General features: G+C 38.5%; 1 protein-coding gene across 1 annotated transcript; it reads right to left on the minus strand.

The window, feature by feature from the left end:
- Positions 1 to 696: 696 nt before the first annotated feature.
- On the minus strand, positions 697 to 18,772 carry LOC109919899 (charged multivesicular body protein 4b-like). The gene is made up of 4 exons (XM_048595969.1): positions 18,170 to 18,772; positions 10,904 to 11,018; positions 7,630 to 7,735; positions 697 to 5,735 (listed from the first exon to the last, which is right to left on the minus strand). The coding sequence occupies exons 1-4, from the start codon at positions 18,370 to 18,372 to the stop codon at positions 5,668 to 5,670; spliced, it is 492 nt and encodes a 163-aa protein (XP_048451926.1). The 5' UTR covers positions 18,373 to 18,772; the 3' UTR covers positions 697 to 5,667.
- Between the last annotated feature and the right edge of the window lie 6,228 nt (positions 18,773 to 25,000).

The raw sequence follows: 25,000 nt of genomic DNA on the forward strand, positions 1-25,000 counted from the left end.
CTCTGATACCCTTGACTGTGGCACCAGGGAAGCAACATCATTGTTGCTTCCATCAGTTCTTTTCAAATGATTGACAGATAACTGTCACTATGGAGCAGCCCCTATTTATTCCATACCACCTATTTAACAAAGCAATTTTAACTTATTTGAAGGTTGTTAATTCAATGCCAGAGTTTTGTATCATAAAACCGTAATTCTTAAAAAAAAAAGCACACATCTTGAAGAAAGTTGTAAATTAAAGAAAAAAGTGAATATAGAAATTAGTGGCAAAATTTATAACATTTTGAATAAAACCACTGAAAAATGCTTAGTATTTTCAAAAGTGGAAATAACATTTGAATTATAAATGTTTATTATTTTCCCCTAAAAACAAAATCAGAACCTTACTGATTGTACTATTAGGGATGGTCAATAAATACTAGCCTAGTCAGTGATGCCCACATACCAGGAACAAATGAAAACACAAAATTACCTCGACCACAGTTAAGCCACGCGTAGACCTGGATACTATATCAGCAGATACTGACTGCCACTAATGCCCTAGATCCCACACATCAGTTTTGAAATGTACATGCACATTCAAAGACTTAGAAAATTGTTAGACGAGACGATCAACAAAACTTAAGGCATCACTGTGTGAAAACTGTTTCATTCCAAACTTTTGTTTCTTGTAACATAAAACTGAAAGACATTAGATGGTATGGAAATTAAATACTTTTATTTACAAAATGTTCTTGTACATCACTTTCTATTGGTTGGTCTTGAATAGGTGCATTTATCTTCAATGAACAATGATACCAGTAAACCAACATATATAAAATCCACACAGGTTCTATTTAAAAACTAATCTCTACAGTTAGTGTCAATGGTACTAATAAACTTAGAAATGTCATCAGATAAAATAACAATATTGGATTTTTTAAAATAAGACTTACATCTCAACCATAATATAAAATTGTGTTCAATCAGATTTTCCACTGAAAGCAAAATTTCAGATTTAAATTTTATTTTATCCCCCATTTTAAATCTCGTTATTTTGCCCAAAAGGAAAATCAAGTAGCTTAACAAAAAAAATCTAAATATAGCATATCAAATAATTAGTCAACTCCATCATCTTCTCAAAAGTAAAATAAAGTCATTTGAAAAGCTTGTGCTGCAACATTAGAATTAGAATCCCCACAGTGTGGAAACAGGCCCTTCGGCCCAACAAGTCCACACCGAACCTCAGAGCATCCCACCCAGATCCATCCCCCTATAACCCCCTAATATACACCCTCTACCTCCCTGAACACTACAGGCAATTTAGCATGGCCAATCCGCCTAACCTGCACATCTTTGGACTGTGGGAGGAAACCCACGCAGACACGGGGAGAATGCGCAAACTCCACACAGACAGTTGCCCGAGGCTGGAATCGAACCCAGGTCCCTGGAGCTGTGAGGCAGCAGTGCTAACCACTGTGCCACCGTGTTGCCCAGAAAATGAAAAGTGCAAGGAAAGGCTTCATTTAACTTTTCTTGGTATGTTATCAAGCTAGTATCATATATTTCTGTATTACAGGTATTTGTGCTTTATTACATTTTAAAAATGCAATTACAATAGTGTAGTAGCCTAGAATTTCAGTAATTTCCATATTAAAAAATAGCCAAAATCTGCAACTTCTTATGGGACATTGGGTGAAGCAGTTGACTCAGTAAATCTCCAAAAGGCACACTCGACGAACTTCAAAAGCTGTATTGTTTGTAGCGTGGGCATGTTTGGTTTCTCCTGCATGTTGCTCTTGCATTACGTATGCAATTACTGGGTAATATCTCCAAGTTCTGCAGGGGTTCTGCCACTCGTCTACAGAAACCCCAGGAAAAGCCAAGGACTTCTGTGCTTTTTCCTGAGGTTTTAGAGGAGAAGTAATATTTTTTCTCATAGAATCCCTACAGTGTGGGAACAGGCCCTTCGGCCCAACAAGACCACACCGAACCTCAGAGCATCCCACCCAGACCCATCCCCCCATAACCCACCTAATCTACAACTCCCTGAACACTATGGGCAATTTAGCATGGCCAATCCACCTAGCCTGCACATCTTTGGACTGCGGGAGGAAACCGGAGCACCCAGAGGAAACCCACGCAGACATGGGGAGAACATGCAAACTCCACACAGACAGTCGCCCGAGGGTGAAATCGAACCCAGGTCCCTGGTGCTGTGAGGCTGCAGTGCTAACCACTGAGCCACCGTGCCGCCCCATTTTGAGTATTTCTGTGGAAACTCAACATTTTTAACTTTAATAGAGACAATCTATATTCTAAATGTAGACTTATGAACTTTCACAATATAGGTATCCAGGAAAGGTATACAGACACAAGCTTTTTATTGTGATATGGATATGATTGGATGATTTTTTTTGACAGACCTACATTTATTTTTGACAAGACTTCTGTTTTATAGGATTTTGCTTTTGTATTGCTCCAACTATATCTCTATCACATCTCAGTTGAATGATAATCACTAATGTATCGTGGTACCATATGCTCAAATCAACATTATTTCACATTTGTACAGCATCTTTAATGTCGAATAAAGCATTTTAATCCACATCATAGAAACAAGTAAATAAAAAGTCAAAAGCTTAGACAAAGAAACAGTAATTAAAAATTTAAAGATTCTTCGGGCTTTGTCAGGGTAGATGCTGAAAGGTTACTTCCCCATGTGGGACAGTCTACGACCAGACGGAAAAATCTCAGAATAAGACATTGCACATTTAAGACAGATGAAGAAGAATTTCTTCTCTCAGAGGATAGTGAATTTGTGAAATTCCTTATTGCAGAGAGCTGCCAAGGCGAGGTTGTAAAGTATATTCAAAGCTGAGATGGACAGAATTTTAGTCAATGACGGAATCGAAGGTTATGAGGAGAAAGCAGGAAAATGGGATTGAAGCTTATCAAATCAATCATCTCACTGAATAGCACACCAGACTCAATGAGCTGAATAACTTACTTTAGCTCCTACGTCTTATAGAATAGCCTATTTCTGCTCTGACTACATCTATTGGCTTTATGGTCTAAAGTAAAAAGAAGAGACTGGTTGGGTGAAATGGCCTGTCTGTGTTGCGTATCTAATGTAATGATCTTTGGCGTCAACTCCATTTTCCCACCTTACCCTATTTATTTTAATTTGCATCGACTCTAAAAATCTATTGATCTCAGACCTGAATATAACAAAGTAGTATCCAAAACTCCAAAGGTAGAGTCATAGTCACAGAGGCATAGTGCCATACAGCAAAGAAACAGACCCTTCAGTCCAATAAGTCCACACTGACCATATTCCCAAACTAAACTAGTCCCACTTGCCTGCATTTGACCCATATCTCTCCAAGCCTTTCCTAATCATGTACTTAACCAAATGTCTTTTAAACGTAGTAGCCTGTATTCACCACTTCCTCTGGCAGTTCATTCCATATATAAAAAAGTTGCACCTCATGTCCTTTTTTATACTTTCTCTTCTCACCTTAAAAATATGCCCCCTAGTTATGAACTCCCCCATCTCCCCCCAAACAGGGAAAAGACCCTTGCTAGTCACCTTATTTATGCACCTCATGATTTCATAAACTCTAAGGTCACCCCTCAACCGCCTACACTCCAGTGGAAAGGTCCCGGCCTATCCAGCCCATTTTTATAACTCAAACCCTATATTCCCGGCAACATGCTGGTAAATCTTTTCTGCACCCGCTCCAATTTAATATTATCAACTCTAACTGAAGAAATTATGCATCTCAGTCCTAAATATCCAATCCCTTATCCTGAGCCTATGCCAGAGTTCCAGACTCTTCAGCCAGAGGAAACAGTCTCTCAGCATCTACCTGGTATGGTTTCTTCAGAATGTTAAGTATTTAAATGAGATCACCTCATTCTAAAATCCTGAGTGTGCAGACACATCCCACTCAATTCTTCTTCCTAGGACAACTCTAATCCTAAGAATACATTAGTGAGCATTTATGCAGAGGTCTCCTAAGACTGACCTCTGGAACACAATGTACTTTTGGTTTCAATGCCTAAGGAAGGGTGTTCTTGATATTGATTGTTACATCATATCTCAGGGTTTCCTTACTCTTGTCCTGCAAACTACCTATTATAAAGGTCAACATGCAATTTGTCTTAATTGCTTGTGGTAACTGCACATTGACTATGTTGTTTACAAGAACCAAGATTTAATAATTTTTCACTATTTAAAAGATACTCTGCTTTTCTATTCTTCCTACCAAAGTACACAATCTCACAATATACTCCATCTGCATCTTCTTGCCTGCTCACTTAATTTAACTGTAAAGCATTTGCAGACCCCTTGTCATTCTTTCAGCTCACTTACCCACCTGGTTTTGTATAATTTGATATATTAAACACAATCCTTCATTCAAGTCATTAATACAGAATGTAAATAATTGAGGTCCCAGCACTGATCTATTTGGCGTGCAGCTAGCAACAGACTTCCAACCCAAAAATGGCCTGTTTATTCCTCATTTTCTGTACTTTAACCAATGCTCTACCCAAGCTAACCTATTACCCCTCAAACTCCATGAATGCTAATCATGCTTGTGATCTATTGTGCCTAGTTTCCATTTAAAGATTAGGGAGTAATAAATAAGTGGACAAGTTCAAGCAGAAATAAAAACTTGGCAGAGTACATTTACAAGGAAGGCTGTTGAAGTGGACAGATCTAAAAACAATTTCTGGAGACAGAAATATTACTGTCATATTCACGTATTTGGGTTTATTATTTGTTATCTCAATGTTATTTCCCTTACCAAGTGTGTTTACTAGTTTTTGAGCTAAGGATAGTTGTGTGGTCATTAATCTTTTAGTTTTTTTTTTGAACCAGCTTGTCTTGCACTGAATGGTGTAAAATCCATTTAGCTGAAAATCAATATTTAATGTGAAATTATTGGAAGTGTTTAATGCTGACTGAACATACTGCATACATTATGCAGCAATGTTTGCTTCCAGGCTATTTTCTTCTTTTTGAATATGGCTGTCTGACTCCACTTTTGGAGTATTTTATTGGCTGTCATGGTTATTATTCCAGTGATACAAGCTTCAGCAACAGCTGAAGTTTTAAATTTAATGCTTTCAGAGTTAGGAAATTAGATTTCTAATTATAAAACATCTGCTTAGTTACAATAATAACTCATGAGGAATGACTCAGATTTGACCAATATACACACTTGTGATCTATAACAGAACAGATGCCAAAGAATATCAGAAGGTCAGAAGAATTTAGCTTAAACATCAAAACCCAATTCTGTTTCTTTTAAAAAATGTCTATGCACTATGAGATGATCACTTGAAAACAGCAGGCTTTCATCAGCTCTTTGCTCAATATATTCTGAATATTTCAGTCCCAAAGTATGATACTTGAATTATGACATTTTCCAAACTTTGTCTGATCCAAATTGCATAGAGATTTTGAGTATGCTAATACACGAAGAGTGGATGATTTACCAATACTGATTTAAAAGAAAAAAATTCCATGTGAATATCAGAGTTTACCACAGCAGAACTGAACTTCAGATACCCATAACCACAGTACATCCATGTTTTGTAGAACTCTTTACCAAATATATGAATACAAAGTCACCTTCACGTCCCTAGCATTATCATTCTTGGTTCTTCTGGATGATTCTACGATGCCCAAGCTTTTAAATGTTTCATACTGTCATCTTCTTCCCTGGTCTTCTTCTTAGATTTAACTACAACAGACAAAGTCATAAAATATTTCAATATATTTGATAAATTGCCTATTTGCTTTGTACAGATAAAGATACAAATTCTTGATAAAGGAAGACAAAGGCTATAGTGTGTATAGCTTGGAAAATTGATGAACTATAGATTTAACTGAATGAGCATCCCTGTATAAATAATTGACTACATACTTTACACCAGAACAAGTCAAATACGTCAGGGTCAACAATGGTAATCTATAAACAGAATTCCTATAATTCTGGATCAGATGGCTAAGCTCTGAAGCAAAAACACAGATATAATGATGATGACCGGCCTACAATATTCAACAGTTCTACAATGCACAAGTTTTATAATTATAATGATTACTGTCACATGGAATAAGGCGATGAACAGAATAAAATATTCAATGTTAAAGCATATTTGTGAGTACAAATAATTCATGAACCGATTACCAACTTGAGGATGGTGCTGGAAATTAAAAACTTCTACCAGGCCCAAGCTCGAAGTGAACTATTGGATAACAACTTCCCTACACTCCACTATCAGTGAAGATCTACATGAGTGGAATAATCACAGTTCAGATCCCGGTGTGAGAGAATTCATAAATATAAAACCAAAAGGAAAATCAAAACAAAAATTGACATTAAACTGGCAGCCTTCTTTGGCAGAACCAGAAGGATGACGAGTGGGGAAGACAAAGCTACATCCAATACTTAAGAAAATGGCAAGAAATTATATTTTCTTGACTCCAATTACCCATATTGCTAAAGATGGACAAGATGGTATTTTTGAAATGTTCCCCTAGTATTGCAAAACAAAAGCTATGAAATAGCACAAGTCAACACATATTAGTGACACTAGAAACATGCCTCTGTGTTTTATCACAGAGCTTCTGTGATTAACACACTGCCCAGGCAACTTCAAATAGCACTGCATTATGTTGATATGAGCACTAATTCCCAATGTATTACCAACCTCCAAAGAACATCCAAATATTTGATATACTTTCATCCTTTCCTTTTATCTTTCCAACCACACGAATCTACTCAAGGGAGTGGACTGACATACAGATCTCAAACACAATCATCAAATGCAGCCTGCAGTGCAATTTAAAATTTCCCCTCTCCAAAGACTCCTCCTCAAAGCCAAAAATTAAACTGACCATAATTTTGAAGTATATAACAATACTTAATTGTTATACGATATGGATAAGCAAATGTAATTAACTTGATTCATGAATTTGTTACTTAATAAGTGAAGAGGGCACTCCTGAAGTGCACATTTCCTCAACGTTGCGTAAACATAATTACGATTATGCAGAATTTCCCTGGAATATTCCCCTGTTTGGTTTATTCTCCATAATTACAGAACTGAAAAAAAAAACTTTTTAAGAGCTTCAGTCTAATCCACATCTAAATCTTCTCAGAAACTGCACACATTTTGTCATGTGTGATAAATAGCACAATAGCAGCTGAGACAATCCATAACATTCAAAAACCATTAACAACATTGCCAAACACAATGTAATTGTGCGTTATAAATAGCCCAATATTTAAAGTTTCACTTAAAAACATTCCAGAACCAGATCAACATTTTTGACAAAATCTAACCAGTTCTTCCTTGGGCCATACTCTATGTACCAGGTTTAGTTGAAATCTCTCCATTACTTTTTGAGCTATATCATTGGCAGATTTCCAAACAAGCAAACTACATTATAGCTGCTCACTTTCAGTGGCCAAAATGAACATTAGTTTTATTGATTTTAAGAAAAGTATAGAAAAAGTTGTATAATTCACTCCATCCTTCTTCGACTGTTCACTATTTCTACAGTACATCAGCATACACAAAAACATCCTGTGTATTTCAATTAATTCCAACACCAGGTTCTAGTTAGCTCACCTTGTCTGGATGACAGGGAGGTAGTTGGAACTCTTGGCAATACTTTAGTCATCTTCTTACTTAATTCTTCTTCTTCCAGCTCTTCTAATTCTGCCAGCAATTCATCCTGGAAACAAATGCTTCAATTAACTCATGGCATCATGGAAGAGCTTAAAGCAGCTAAAAATTATTATCTGATAAAAGAAAAGCAAAAAAATTAATAATTGGAAGAAATTTAAATAATTTATAATATCATAATCAGATGTAGAACCTTCTCTCTGGTCAAAGAAGATTATAAAATTTTAATAAAAACAAAAATGGATCGTTCTAAACGGAAAATGCTACAAATGCTCAGCAAATTGTGCAGTGTCTGTACAGAGGAACAGAAGTAACATTTCAGGTCAATCACCATCCACACTAATTTAGATACAGCTTTCCTGCAGACCATTAACATTTTTTTTATTGCTTTAATTAGTTTTGTTATTTTTATTTGTTTGATCTTTCATGTTTGCCTGGCTTTGAGATTTGAATCTCTTTGATTTCTATGTCCTGCTGAGCAAACATGTTTCTTTTTATTGATTATTTATTTTCTATACATTTCTAGAAAGAAAATAATCTTGCATCAAGTCTAATTCACTATCTACCAGCATGTTTGCAATAATGAGAGTTAAGGGTATTGAGAAGAGTGCCATTTAAGGATCTAAAAGCAATTCAGAATGAAATAATCAAAGTGTTCAATGTACATTCATGTAAAAACAGTGATTGCATATCAAAAGTATCTCATTAACTGTGAAGAGCTTGGGGAATCCTAAAGTTTTAAAAGGCACTAGATAAATGAAAATATATCTGTCTGCTCAATGTTCACGTAGCCCAACAGTTAAAGAAAGAAAACTGACATAATGGCTGAGGTATCTTAACAACTCAAGAACTAAACCAGCACAGCTGTTGCTGACAGGTAGAATGGGACAGAATCCATTCCCAAGTGTGGCTGACCTGAATAGCATTCACGTTTCAACAACATTAAATCATATGATAATTACAATCTTTTTTTAAAAAAAAAGGCATTCTATCCAAGTCTTTTGTCTTGCATTCATTGGGACAGATACAAGAATACCAAAATTCAAAGAGGAGCAATAACTTACACTGGATAAGAAAAGATTGATGATTTGCCATGGATAATGCAAAAGTTCCACAGTTTGTTTTTCAAATTCAAAAGAGGCACAATAGATGGATATATTTCTTTTTTCCTTTCAGGTGACAGGTCCCAGTAATCTTTTTATTTACTAGTGGAATGTGGTCATCACTAGCTGGGCAATTATTTATTTCCCATTCTTAGTGGACGTCCAGAAGGTGGTGGTGAGCTGCCTTCTTCAAAACGCTGCAATCCATTTGATGTAGGTATACCCACAATGCCATTGTAACGGAAGCTCTGGGACATTGACCCAGCGACACTGAAGGAATGGTAATATATTTCTAAGTCAGGGCAGTGAGTTGCTTGGAGGGGAACTTGCAAGTGGTGGTTTTCCCATCTATTTGCTGCCTTTATCCTTCTAGAAGATAGTGGTAGTGGGTTTGGAAGCTGCTGTTTCAGGAGCCTTGGTGAACTTATGCATAGGTAAACACCCGCTTTCCTTAACTGAATATGATAATGTCGACACCCCACTAATTGCAGGTTTGCCACTCTTCATGTCTCAGAGTATTTTCATTTTTTTCCAATTGAAGACTTATTCAGTGATAATTGTGTATCATTCTGAATAATCCCTTGTGTTTTCATATTCCTTAACTCTATTTGAATATGCTTTGTCCTGGTTTCCAAATAACAGTTCAACCAATCAACTTCACACTGATGAGATACAGCCATTATCTGGTACAGCACCACTGAATGCAATGCTTAGGGGACGACTTAAGTCTTTGGCTATGAATACAATGTTCTCTTACCGTTCATCCTTACCATATTCAACATCAGAACCCCCTGTTTCGTGAGTTGCCTCAAATATTAGACTCATGATTTTTGGACAAATGCTGACAATAAAATTTAGTGCCACATTAAAAGCATGACTAAATAACGTCTGTGGATTTGTAGGATTAATTTGTTGTCAGCTAGCACCGGATTCTTGTGTTTTCTTTTGATTCAAAAATCTATTAAATATATGATGCCTCCCCCCTTAACACTTCTTTCACCAATTTATTTCGTCCTTACACAAGTGTTTGCAACTAGGCCACCTTTGACTTTCTCAACCGGTAATGAGTATTCCGTTCTCTGTATTATGCATAGCTCCCAACATATCCTGTGAAGGCAGCTGGATTGTCTCCTCTAAACATTTTTCAGAGCAGCAGTCATTTGTTCAAAAAGAGACCACAAAATTGAACAACAGTTTATATATTTGTACACAATCTAATAGTTTGAATGCAAGCACAGACCCCTGAATTTCTAGATGGAATTTATTTAGTCTTTTATATAGCCTCTCAAACACCACAATATATTCTTCCATTGACAGATTATGGATCTTCTTAAATTTATCAAATATTGACCATGTCTTGTAGGCTTCCAACAAGTTTTTTTTTTGTTTGTAATCTCTCAAACAGACCTGGAGCCACTTCCTCACTATGCAGACTTGATGCTGAAATACAACACAAAGCTATCTTGTAGAATAAACAGCTATTCTGATCAGACCATTACTCACTGTCCGTAGCAATATATTAACAACTGGGCCCAAGACCTCCATTTTCATACCTTATAAGTATAGTCTCACATTGCTGCAATGCAGTATTGACATGATTGGTATTTTCCATTAACAGGACAATGCATCAACTAATTCAAAGGCTGACTCAATTGAAGTAGACCAAAAAACTCATAAGCCTAAATGATCTTATCAATAACAAGCCTTTTTCCTAGGTGGGGGTTGGCAGAGGGGAGAAAATGGTGCAAAGTACAAAAAGGATGAGAACTGAGGAACACAGCCTAGGCTGTCTGAAGTAAGTTCCCCAGATTATTAGCAGTCTATCACTTTTCAGATACAGCACACAGATTCCCCAATGAGGAATTGTGTAGCTTAAGAATAGAAAGAAGTTGGAGACCAAAGAGCTGATGTCTAGAAATAAACAGTAGTGAAAAGAGATCAAATTTGTTTATCACAACCAGCCTCAAACAACAAATCAACAAGCTTAATACAAATCTTTTCCTGACTGCTGCTGATCAGAGACATATAAGATGAATGAGTCCAAGAATTTTAAAAAAACCCTTCCCAGCTTAACTCCAGATATGTCATCAAGATTTATTAAATATTTTACATACCTCATCAAATTCTGAGCCAAATGCTGCTGGGTTGGAAATTGCATCAGAGATTTCTTGTGCTATTTCTTGCTGTTCTGTGATGTCTTGCATCATTTCATCAATTTTATCTAAATCTCTGAAAAGAAAACATCAATTAATACCTCTAAACTTTCTTCACTTTCACCAACTCAATTTCTTTCAAACCATTTCCAACACGGATTGCCATAACTGAAGATTTTATGGACAGTTTTGTTTATCTACAAAATAGTAATTCTTGTTTATTTACAGAATAGTATTGCAAATTTTCTTTTCATGTAATTTTGAACTTTAAACGAGCCTGGTAAAAGGTTGTTTTAAAGCCAGGAAAATCAGTCAGACAGCCAGTATGACCCAATTTCTAGATCCTATATTTAAAATATTTCAATTTGACTACAATGAATCATGATTACATTAAAGTTTTGTGCATCATAAATTGAATCAAAGAGACAGAAGATGGGCAGAGGCTTGAAATACAAAACGTTCCAGGTTTCAACCCTATTTTGTATTGATTAAACCAATACTGGCTAGTGTGACAACCGTGTTAAGAAAGTGATTGTGTCCATGTGGTTAGGGAAGGATATCTGAAAGGAAGCCAGAAATTCTGTTCCTAACCAACATTCCCTAAATTTTTTGTTGTTGTGCACATTCTATTTGTTTAAGTGTATGGCCTCTAACTGTTTTGCACATCTGCAAATGGGCTATAATGTAAAAAGTGTGACTTTTATATGACTTGCACTGAGATTCCTTAGTTGCACAGTTTAGAGGGGTCATCATTCCTCAACAATAGATTACGGTAATAGTTGTTCTTCCAGTCCAAAGGCAATGGATATGCAAACTCATTGGTGATGAGCAGGAAATGGTTATGTAGTCCCATCTGGATGAAGACTTTGAAACAACCAAGGCAATGGAACTTGTATAGTGCCACATGGACAGATGCTGCTCTCTGACCTTCATGAGCAGTTTCAAGACATTGACGTTGATCCTTTCCAAAAGTGACAGTAACTCTACAGGTCACACCGCTCTAACAAGTTCCTTCTCATGCTAATTCTTCCATTTTCTCAGGGTTGATGCTGCACTCTTAAGACAAATCTGAAGTATGGCTGTGCAAGTGCTGCAAAGACAACTTGGGGTACTTTTGCCGTGCAGCAACTGCTTATGGTCCTCCACTGTAGTTATTATGCGCAGCACAGTTGGTTTTTTAGGAGCACTGCTTCAATATTTGTTAACTAGCTCAGTCCAAGATTGAGATTTGTGATCTGGTTTTAACAGTGGATGAAGAAGATAGCACAAAGAACATGCACGCTTAATTTTTCCCACTTGCTTTATGTTTACAGTATAGAATCCAGGACTCAGCTGTAAACATGGCAAGTTACAACGAGAGCATTGTACATCTTGATCTTTGTGGACAGTTTAATTCTATGGTGGCTTAGAACTCTAATGTCATGCCCACTAAGTACCTGGCTTGCCTTGTTAATGCTGGCTGATTTCTCTGATTCAAACATGCAGTCACTGGAGACCACAGTTTGAAAGTATTTAGAGCTATCACTATTTTTCACCTTTGTATCATCAATGTGGATTTCTGGTTGAACAGAGCTAGAATTTGGCATTGGACTGATGATCAATCCAAAACAGCTTTGAAACCCTCAAAATCTCTTATTTTGAGAACTATTAGGAGTGGAGGTGGTGGTATAGTGGTATGTCACTGGATCAGTGGTACACAGAATTTCAGACTAATGCTTTGGGGACAAGTTCAAATCTTGTTGAGGTGCAATTTGACAAACCGCTAGGAAACTCAAGTTTGATTGTTCACGCATATGCAAGAAAAGCCAGCCTTAAGCAGGTTAAGACAGTACTCCGGACAGCCACAAGTCTTTCTTCTTTTTACACACCTTAATTCACATACATTTACCATTACTCAATTGTAATCCTGTCAAATTTCAATCACATGCTAAACAGATGTCCTGGTGTCAGTTTACCCAATTCCTACAGTATGTACATTAGGCATTATTCTTATCCATCCAACACATCCTATATCTTCCTGATTGTGCAGTCTGGGTTGCCTCCTTGTTTCCATTACCCATTACCCATTCCATGGCCTGCCCCTTTGCCCTAGTCTCATTCCTTGTCCTATCGCCAGTAGATCTGTTAATCATCTCAATCAGAGAGAGAATACTGGAGAAACTCAGCAGATTAGGCAATATCTGTGGCAGGAGAAACAGAGTTAATGCTTCAAGTCCAGTCTGACTCTTCTTCAGAATTGAAAGCTGCTGGAAAATTAGTTTTGTTTAATATTTTCAACAAAGGCAGAAGAGGAGCAAGGGAATAGATGGTGTGGAGGACCAGTGCAAAAAACAAAGGGGTGTTCATGGTGGTGAAAGAGAAAAAGAGATGTCAGATGGCTGAAATCAACGTGTGACAGGGAGAGAATGGGCCCTCTCTACTACGAACAAAGTAAACAAGTCACAAACAAGATAAGGCTATAGCAGGTGAGGGGTGGAGACAGAATGCAAGAAAAATGGAGAACAGCAGTACATTTCTGAAGTTATAAAATTCAACAGTGAGACCACGAGGCTGTAAAGTGTCAAGCAGAAAATGAAGTGCTGTTCAACGAGCTTGAGTTGTGCTTTGCTGGACTATTGAAACAGGCTCAGGATAGAATGTTACGATGACAGCAAGGTAGTTTATTGAAATGGCAAGCAACTGCAAGGTCAGGGTCATACCACAGAGAAAGCAGAGATGTTCTGCAAAGCAGTCACCCAGTCCGTACTTGGGTATTGCCAATGTAAAGGAAACTGCAACATAATCAGTGAATACAATAAAAGAGAACATGCTGCTTTACCTGAAAGGTGTGTTTGAGGCCTGGGACACTGAAGAGAGAAGAGGTGAATGGATATCTTCTGCAACTGTATGGATAGGTGCCATGGATGAATGAGGATGGTTATTCTGACATTTTATGTTGCTTCCACAATATCCAGTTTTCTGATCCCAGCCACCACATATTCACCATGAATGTGCAGTCCCTTTACATGTTCATTCTGCATCAGAATGATCTGAAAGGTCTCCACTTCTTCCTTGAAAATAGACCTGCAGCATCTCTATCTTTCGCCTAACTGGGATTATTCTCACTTTGAATAACTTCTCCTTGAACTCGCCTCATTTTCTCCCTGTCAAATGTGGCCATGAGTACCCATTCAGTCCTGAAGAGTCATACCAGTCTCAAAGCGTTAACACTTTCTTTCTCTCTCTCCACACAGAGTTTCTCCAGCATTTTCTGTTTGTGTTTCAGATCTCCAGCATCCACAGTATTTTGCTTTGATTTATAGCAAATCATCTGTTCAGCTCTCTTCTGCTTGTATCTTACTTCACTAAAGGACACTTGCAACTGAAACAGTTTATTACTTTCAAATTTCTCCACCACAGATGGTGAAATTTAAATCCAATAAAAATATGGAAGAAGAATCTGGCTCAGTGGCAACCATGGAATCACTGTGAATGGTCATAAAACCTTTCCGGTTGACTAATGTCCTTCAGATAAGAAAACTGTTATTCCTACCTGGAGTAGCCTACATGTAACTTCTGACAAATGTAGCTGACACTCAAGTGCCCTTTCAGCAATTAGAGATGGGCAATAAATGTTACCCTAGCCAGTGGTAACTTCATTTCTTTGACAAATACAAAAATTGACAAAAAGAAATTCTTGGATGGTTTCTGCACAGAAACATTACAGGTCAAAGACTGAATAATCAAGGTGATAATAAAGATCATTCCCTCTTCAACATCCTTAACAGCATGACTAAGGTCTTGGGTGAAGAATAGGTTAAACAGTACTGACGCTATAATACAGCCCTGCTTAAACTTGTTCGATAACAAAGAGAGCTGATGATTCATTATTTAAAAGGGACGTGGTTTGTCGTTTCATCATCAAAAAGCTTTATTAGTGTGTCATTTTTCTTTTCGGACAAACACGCTGTTCTAAGATTGTCTAGTGGGCCATCCTATTGATGAGGTCAAAGTCTTGTAAAGTCAAAGAAAATGAAGAGCCATGTTCTGCTTGAGGCATCTTCCTCGAAAATCATGTCCACACTGCTGTGACCTGGATGAAAGCCACACTAAGTCTCAAGTAGATTTCTGCGATGTCGAGAAGTCTCTTCAGGATGATGACAGTGAAGACCTTTCCTCCTATGGACAAAAGTGAGATATTTCTGTAACTGCCACACTCTGCTTTGCTGCCTTTGTATCTTCAGACACCAATAATCATGGCATCACAAAAGAAATTTGGCATCTTCTTTTTCATTCCAAATGCACAAGGAATATCATGGAAGACCTTGTGTGAGGGTCTGATCTATTTAATGGCTTTTCTGGAAAATCATCAGCAGAAGCAGGCAAGTCAAGCTCATCAAGGACCGGTCACTGAAGGCTGTGATGTTGACAATGGTCAGTCTTTTCAGCAGACTGAACTATCCTGCCTATGTTTCTTATTTCTGCCTGATCTGCCCATCAGCCACGAGCAGTGCAGAGCCTATCCTAGAGGATCCATATAGATTTAACAGAAAAGAAAAGCTTTATTTGTTGACTTGCACAAGGGTATATATTTCTTTAGCTTTCCTTTCACTGACCACCTTGTATCTCACACAGGTCTCTGAACATTGTTCTTCAAGTTCACAACTTGTCTCCTTTGGAGATCGAGGTTGGATGATTCTACCACTCCATAAATAGTCTAATTATATGCAAGATTGGAGAGATGTTTGTGCACTGTTTCTTTAGTCCCGGAACAATCTATGCTGTTTCATTGACAACATCTTTAGATTTGCTCCACTTCTCCTTCATAGTTTCATTAATCTGTGATCCAACAAACATTCTGTACCTCACATTGCATGGAGGATTTGTACATCCTGAAGATCCATTCATGTTGATCATGTGCCACTGTCTGGGATGCATCCAAGAAATCTTGCACTTATTAGCCTGTTTGAGCAATGTGTTGAAAATGTAGAGATTGCACTCAGCACATTTGCTTATGTGTAACTGGGCATTTCTGTTAAGTTTTACAACTTCACGTTTACCTAGAACTCGTCTCCTGCTGTCTCTGACTTTCTCCATATAGCCACTGAAGTATCCCAAGTTCATGAATTATTATTGACACATGTGGACTTAATAAAGTAATCCAGATCCTTGTAGAATTGTTCTTTTGTGTCCTTAGGACTGTTGAGAGTTCATATGTAAGCGCTGATTATGGTGTTATCTGGCACATTTAGTACGCAGACGGTGATGGTTGTATGACACATTTGGACGAAAGGATAGCACAATTTCATAAAGCACTATGGATCCTAATGAGTTGTCTTGGCAAAAAAAGACGTTTCCAGACTCTCATCTAAAATAGTAATCCTTTGCATCTGGAAAAACAAACTCCGTACAAAACATTATTTGAAACAATATAGTTGATGAGTGTCACGGCATTGAAACCAGACTGGGGGAGGGAATGGCCTTACGGTATTATCACTGGACTATTGGTCTAGAGACCCAGATAATGTTCTGGGGACTCAGGTTCGAACCCCACCATGGCAGATGGTGGAATTTGAATTCAATAAAATATGTGGAATTAAGAATCTAATGATTACCGTGAATCCATTACCAATTGTCGGAAAAACCCATCTGGTTCACTAACATCCTTTAGGGAAGGAAACTACCATCCTTACCTGGTCTGGCCTATATGTGACTCCAGACCCACAGAAATGTGGCTGACTCTTAACTGCCCTCTGGGCAATTAGGGATGGGCAATAAATGCTGCCTAGCCAGCGACACCCTCATCCCGTGAATGAATAAAGGAAATAAAGGCTAATATCTCTGTACAAAACTAGGTTCCGCTCATCATATCTGACACCAGGAAAACTTGGTTTACAGGGCCTAATGTAATCCTTAAGAGAAGGTTAGCATCTAAAAGGTAAGTTTATGAAAGATTCTTACTGGAGCGTGGAGCTGGAAGAAACACACCCTGTATAAAAACCATGGGCTATGACCACCCCACTTACCCAAAATCCCACTAGCAACTTGTTCCAGTTCATTCATCCTCCTTTCCCAATGGCAGCATGGCAACCAAGTCAACACTAAAAAAAAAATTTAAAAATTAACTAACTTGCAATTTAAGCAGGTGCCCATAGTTCACTAGTCTAATGTAAGTTTAAGGCCAAATAAAGCTTAATCCCTAAATAAGACTGTGCCTCAGCCTTCAACATTCAGGGTTAATGGGCTGGTTTCAATGCCATGACAACTATATTGTTTCGAATAATGTATATCACAATGAAGTGTTCCAAAGGAATTACCAACGCTAAAGTGGAATAGCTAGTCTATTTTCAATATGTGTTACTTGACTATAAATTCAGGATTTAAGTACATCTATCTACACAGCAATTCACAATTGGTACCAAAATAAACTGAAAATAATGTGGACTCAAAATATCAAACATAATAAGCCAGATTTTACTGGAATGGGGTATCCTGTGGTGATTAGGCATTTTTAAATTCTTCAAATTCTTTCATCACAAAGTTGCTGGATCTGCAAGCTGATCATATCATAGCAAAGGAAAGGGAATCTGGAATCCTGCTGAGTAACAGAATAAACAATATATCTTACTAATCAGTGTGATTCAAGAATGCGGAAATAAACTGTAAAGCCCGAGAAGGAGGGTAAATTTCAATGTCAAATCAGTTAAATAAGTGAAATAAAAAGAAAGAAAAACTGGATTTAGAGGCATCGGAAAAGAGGCAAAAGATGTTAAAATTAGATATTTTTAAAACCAACTAAAACAATTCACAAAAGATAAAAGCGAAGTACTGCGGAGAAAATATAAACACTGTCAACACCAGAGAAACAAAGTTAATTTTTGGATCTGCTGTGACTCTTCTTTGGAAGTAAACTTCCAACTTGAAACATTAACCTTGTTTATCTCTCCACAAATGCTACCAGATCTACTTAGTTTCTCCAGCACTTTATTTTTAACCAATTCATAATCATGAAAAAATGAGGCTCCACTCTACTGCCGAACCAAAAAGTTGATTGGCAAGTTAACATTCAATTGGGTCAGTGACTTATAGCAAATCACAGTTCTTGGGTTATTTCTTCTTCACTATATTGCTGGCCTATTTGCACATTGATAATGGTGTGCACGCTTCAAAAATTTCAGAAAAATCTAGGCCAATGACCATTGATTTGGAAATAAATTCATCAGTACCTGGTAAAACTAAAACACTTACATGCGCTCATGAACAGCTTTTATGGCCTTTGCAGCATAGCCCATAGATTTCAATACTTCCGTATTTGTGTTTGCATTTTCTAATGCTTCTCGCTGGAATTCAATTGTAGAGAGCGTACCATCAATCTGTGCCAACTGCTTTTCAAGTCGCTTCTTTCGTTTGAGTGCTTGTAGGGCAACTGGGAATAGAAACAACAAGACCATGAATATAGTGAAACAAAAACAGTGCTGCAGAAACTCAGCAGGTCTGGCAGCATCAGTGGAGAGAAAAACAGATTTAAAGATTTGAATGTAGTGACCTACATCAGATAGGATAAAAGCGGGGAAGTAGCATTATTTATACTCTTGACATGGGTAGGGTTGGAGGATAGGCAGCGGAGAAAGGGGTGAGTTGGAGAGAGACATTGCACAGAGACAGAGAAAAAAGGAGCAGACAAAAGAATTGCGGATAGTAAGCCCGAAGAGAAGTAATTGCTAAATGGATGCTAGTAAGTATTGAAAATAGGGGGATCTGATTGAGGTATATAAAATGCTAAAGGGGACTGATAAAGTAGACGTTGAACAGATATTCCCCCTTGTGGGACAGTCTCGAACAAGAAGTCATTGATACAAAGTGAAAGGACGCAGGTTCAAAACTGAAACGCAGAGAAACTATTTCTCTCATAGGGTTGTGAATCTGTGGAACTCACTGCCCCAGACTATAGTGGAGGCAGAAGCAAACAACAGACTTAAAAAAGAAATAGATATGTTTCTGATAAAATGCAGGCTAAAAGGCTATGGGGAGCAGGCAGGAAAGTGGAGTTATGACCAGGATAAGCTTAGCCATGATCATGTTAAATGGTGGAACAGGCTCCAGGGGCTGAATTGCCAACTCCTGCTCCTAATTCTTGTGTTCCCAGTTGAAAATGGGTTGGCTGTGCTGGGAGGCAACAAATACAGACCAGGACCTCGGGGTGTGGGGTGGATAACAAACATAAAGAAAGGTGTCCATGCTCTGAAATTGTGAACTCAGTGTTGAGTCCTGAGAGCTGTACCAAGATGAGGTCTTGTTCCTCCTGCTTGTGTTGAGTTTCACTGGAACATTACAGAAGACAGAAACGTTGGCATGGGAATTTTTACAGATAGAGAGGAGGTAGTTTACAAAACGGTCATCCAGTTCGTGCTTTGCGTCCCCTGTATAGTTGAGGTTGTTTGTTTTAATTTATGAATATAGTGAGTTCAATTTTGAATAATTATCAGATTTTTCAGAAAGGATTTTCATAATTTTCACCACATCATGATCATTAACGGAAACTACAGAAATAAGAATTCCCAATGTAATACATAGGGAGGGAACAAGAGAAAAAATGTGACAACACAACATAGATATTTATGAGTGGGATATATTATTTTAACTAATTGAGGTATATACCCATTTGGCCAGACCGACATAGAACATAGAGCATAGAACATGGAACATTATAGCGCAGTACAGGCCCTTCAGCCCTCGATGTTGCGCCGAACTGTGAAACCAATCTGAAGCCCATCTACCTACACTATTCCATTATCAGCCATGTGTTTATCCAATGACCATTTAAATGCCCTTAAAGTTGGTGAGTCTACTACTGTTGCAGGCAGGGCATTCCACGCCCTTACTACTCTCTGAGTAAAGAACCTACTCTGACATCTGTCCTATCTATCACCCCTCAATTTAAAGCTATGTCCCCTCGTGCTAGCCATCACCATCCGAGGAAAAAGGCTCTCACTGTCCACCCTATCTAATCCTCTGATCATCTTGTATGTCTCTATTAAGTCACCTCTTAATCTTCTTCTCTCTAACAAAAACAGCCTCAAGTCCCTCAGCCTTTCCTCATAAGACCTTCCCTCCATACCAGGCAACATCCTGGTAAATCTCCTCTGCACCCTTTCCAATGCTTCCACATCCTTCCTATAATGCGGCGACCAGAACTGTACGCAATACTCCAAGTGCAGCCGCACCAGAGTTTTGTACAGCTGCAACGTGACCTCATGACTCCGAAACTCAATCCCTCTACCAATAAAACCTAACACACCGTACGCCTTCTTAACAACCCTATCGACCCGGGTGGCAACTTTCAGTGATCTATGCACATGGACACAGAGATCTCTCTGCTCATCCACACTACCAAGAATCTTACCATTAGCCCACTACTCTGTATTCCTGTTACTCCTTCCAAAGTGAATCACCTCACACTTTTCCACATTAAACTCCATTTGCCACCTCTCAGCCCAGCTCTGCAGCTTATCTATGTCCCTCTGTAACCTGCAACATCCTTCCGCACTATCCACAACTCCACCAACTTTAGTGTCATCCATAAATTTACTAACCCATCCTTCTACACCCTCATCCAGGTCATTTATAAAATGACAAACAGCAGTGGCCCCAGAACAGATCCTTGCGGTACACCACTAGTAACTGAACTCCAGGATGAACATTTCCCATCAACCACCACCCTCTGTCTTCTTACAGTTAGCCAATTTCTGATCCAAACCGCTAAATCACCCTTAATCCCATGCCTCCGTATTTTCTGCAATAGCCTACCTACTTATCAAACACTTTACTGAAATCCATATACACCACATCAACCGCTTTACCCTCATCTACCTGTTTGGTCACCTTCTCAAAGAACTCAATAAGGTTTGTGAGGCACGACTTACCCTTCACAACACCATGTTGATTAACCCTAATTAAATTATTCCTTTCTAGACGATTATAAATCCTATCTCTTATAATCCTTTCCAACACTTTACCCACAACCGAAGTAAGGCTCACTGGTCTATAATTACCAGGGTTGTCTCTACTCCCCTTCTTGAACAAGGGGACAACATTTGCTAGTCTCCAGTCTTCTGGCACTATTCCTGTAGACAATGACGACATAAAGATCAAAGCCAAAGGGCTCTGCAATCTCCTCTCTAGCTTCCCAGAGAATCCTAGGATAAATCCCATCCGGCCCAGGGGACTTATCTATTTTCACACTTTCCAGAATTGCTAACACCTCCTCCTTATGAACCTCAATCCCATCTAGTCTAATAGCCTGTATCTCAGTATTCTCCTCGACAACATTGTCTTTTTCCTGTGTGAATACTGACGAAAAATATTCATTTAGCGCCTCTCCTATCTCGTCGGACTCCACGCACAACTTCCCACTACTGTCCTTGACCGGCCCTAATCTTACTCTAGTCATTCTTTTATTCCTGACATACCTATAGAAAGCTTTAGGGTTTTCCTTGATCCTACCTGCTAAAGACTTCTCATGTCCCCTCCTGGCTCTTCTTAGCTCTCTCTTTAGGTCCTTCCTGGCTAACTTGTAACTCTCAAGCGCCCTAACTGAGCCTTCACGCCTCATCTCTACATAAGCCTCCTTCTTCCTCTTGACAAGAGATTCAACTTTAGTAAACCACGGTTCCCTCACTCGACCACTTCCTCCCTGCCTGACAGGTACATACTTATCAAGGACACGCAGTAGCTGTTCCTTGAACAAGCTCCACATTTCAATTGTGCCCAGCCCCTGCAGTTTCCTTCTCCATCCTATGCATCCTAAATCTTGCCTAATCGCCTCATAATTGCCTCTCCCCCAGCTATAACTCTTGCCCTGCGGTATATACCTATCCCTTTCCATCGCTAAAGTAAACGTAACTGAATTGTGGTCACTATCACTAAAGTGCTCACCTACCTCCAAATCTAACACCTGGCCTGGTTCATTACCCATTACCAAATCCAATGTGGCCTCGCCTCTTGTTGGCCTATCTACATACTGTGTCAGGAAACCTTCCTGCACACATTGGACAAAAACTGACCCATCTAAAGTACTCGAACTATAGCGTTTCCAGTCAATATTTGGAAAGTTAAAGTCCCCCATAACAACTACCGTTACTTTCGCTCCTATCCAGAATCATCTCTGCAATCTTTTCCTCTACATCTCTGGAACTTTCCCGAGGCCTATAGAAAACTCCCAACAGGGTGACCTCTCCTTTCCTGTTTCTAACCTCAGCCCATACTACCTCAGTAGACGCGTTCTCGTCAAACGTCCTTTCTGCTACCGTAATACTGTCCTTGACTAACAATGCCACACCTCCCCCTCTTTTACCACCTTCCCTGATCTTACTGAAACATCTAAGCCCTGGAACCTGCAACAACCATTCCTGTCCCTGCTCTATCCATGTCTCCGAAATGGCCACAACATCGAAGTCCCAGGTACCAACCCATGCTGCAAGTTCACCCACCTTATTCCGGATGCTCCTGGTGTTGAAGTAGACACACTTCAAACCACCTTCCTTCCTGCCTGCCGGTACACTCCTGCGACCTTGAAACCTTATTCATGACGTCATTACTCTCAACCTCCTGTACACTGGAGCTACAATTCAGGTTCCCATCCCCCTGAATTAGTTTAAACCCTCCCAAAGAGCATTAGCAAATTTCCCCCCCCCCAGGATATTGGTACCCCTCTGGTTCAGGTGTAGACCATCCCGTTTGTAGAGGTCCCACCTACCCCAGAATGAGCCCCAATTATCCAGGTATCTGAATCCCTCCCTCCTGCACCATCCCTGTAGCCACGTGTTCAACTGCTCTCTCTCCCTATTCCTCACCTCGCTAGCATGTGGAACGGGTAACAAACCAGAAATAACAACTCTGTTTGTTCTAGCTCTAAATTTCCACCCTAGCTCCTTGAATTTCTGCCTTACATCCCCATCCTTTTTCCTACTTATGTCGTTGGTGCCGCTCCCCCTCCCACTTAAGGATCCCAGTCACCCCCTCTCAACCTTGCCTTCTCTGAGGATTGAGCTAAGGACCTTCAGATTATGAGACTGACACGCTGCCTATCGCACTAAGAAGGCACAGCACACCTAGATGGAAAATAATTTCAGTTTCTAAAAATCTAGAACAAGATTATTAAACAACAGTACCTTTTTATTGGATACTTTTCAATTACTGACTTTAACATTGCTATTAACAACTCCAACTTAGCTTTAATTCCCACTTTCTCTCGAAGAAAAGGTGGCAGCAATGTGGAATGTGTGTCAGCATTTCATAAGGTGCATAAATTGGCACTTGGGTAGGGAGTTCTCTACTGAAATACTACATTCGCATAGCAAAATAGTTAAAACTAATACCTGGGCTCACAGAATGCTTTTAAGGGGTATTCAACAAATGATAGTCTGAAGAGGGGGGGTGAATTGATAATGCATCTCTGCCAACTATACATATATTTAGCTCTTTACAAAAACAAATCTTGTCATTTGTAAGAGCATTTATACTCTGATCCACAATCCAAATATAAAATAGCTAAATTTGATTAGAAGGAATCAATAAGCCTAATTTACAGTTGAAATATCGTGGTTTACATGACAGAATGCTTACTGGTAAGTTATATCTTGCGTAGTGGGTCTCAAAAATCCTTATACTGAAGTAGAATGACTTTTTTCAACTAAGATTTTGATTTTATAATTATGTGGCATACACAAAATGGTCAGAAAGAAAGACACAAGTAGACAGTGTCATGAGATGGTGGTGGAGATTTATACCAATCTTTGAAATATGGGCAGTATCACAACCAAGTTTTTTTTTGAAGAAAGAAGCCACTACAACTTTGTGTTAGTATGTCTTTCTATATATATATATAATGAAGAAAAGTATCAGTGTACCTATTAATATCATTTTTGGTTTGAACTTTAAAATAGTGGCAATATAGGATTGGTTAGTTCATGAAGGTTTTTTAAAATAATAACGACGTCATCTATCCTTCCTGAACAGAGACCTAATCTATTAGATGTCAGAGAGTAGGGACCCCTCAAGAGACTATTGGGAAATTGTTCTTACTCTGTTGATTTACGGCAGGGAATGTAAACATTGAAGGCCATAAGCTTGCTTTTAATACAAAATATCATGGATCAATGTTAACTTAGGAAACACAGAGATTGAAAGTGGTCAGGCAGATCAGAGAATACATGACTGGAATTAGAAGCAAATAGTGCTTCTGACTTAGAAAGACGTATAGGACAGTTCAGGGAAAGCACATAGTTACCACATTAGAAAAAATTAGCTTGTTAAACTTCCAAACCATGAATGTTTGGTTAGAAATCAGCAGATGTTATAAAAAGAAAGTCAAAGCTCTCAGTTTTGTGAATATTCATGTAAAAAGATTACATAGTTCACGGGAAAGGTCTGGAGAGACATTAAGTCAAACTTAAAGATTTGGGACAGAAACTTAACTTCTCTGGACGAGTCTCTTAACGGATAGTGCCAACACATGGGATTAGACTTTGCTTTGCTCTATGTTGCAAGATCTTTCAAACTGTGTTCTACATTTAGATAGCTCAGTTTGTGCATTCCTCTTTTTGTGCTAGAAACTCCAATGATTAGTTAAAACTTTGCTGCCTTCTGTGACTATTGCAATGAATAACCATCGTATTAACAACTAATATTCAAAAATCTATCAAGCCAGACTTAATTCTACAATCTGACTTGGCCATTACTACCATGAGCTGGGACCATAAAACACATATTTATACAGAAATACATCCATGTTTATATTTATTTTAAAATCTAAGTCTATAGACCAAAAAATTCAAAAGAAAAACTAATTCAAAATTACAGTTAACCTTGTCTGATGTGGATAACATTCCAATTATCAGTTGAGAAAGAAAACAAAAAAGTGACAGTTTTTGTTCTTTCATTTTATAATCTAAAAAATTTCCAATACTTTTCTTCTCCTGTGAACACAATTTACTTGTGACTAAATAGCAAAATGTTACTCCATATCCTAGACCACTCTGCTGACTTAAATATGTCTCCCTGTTTTGCACATGGCTATAG

Source organism: Rhincodon typus, chromosome 4, assembly GCF_021869965.1.
Source record: "Rhincodon typus isolate 14 chromosome 4, sRhiTyp1.1, whole genome shotgun sequence".
NCBI classification, from domain to species: Eukaryota; Metazoa; Chordata; class Chondrichthyes; order Orectolobiformes; family Rhincodontidae; genus Rhincodon; species Rhincodon typus.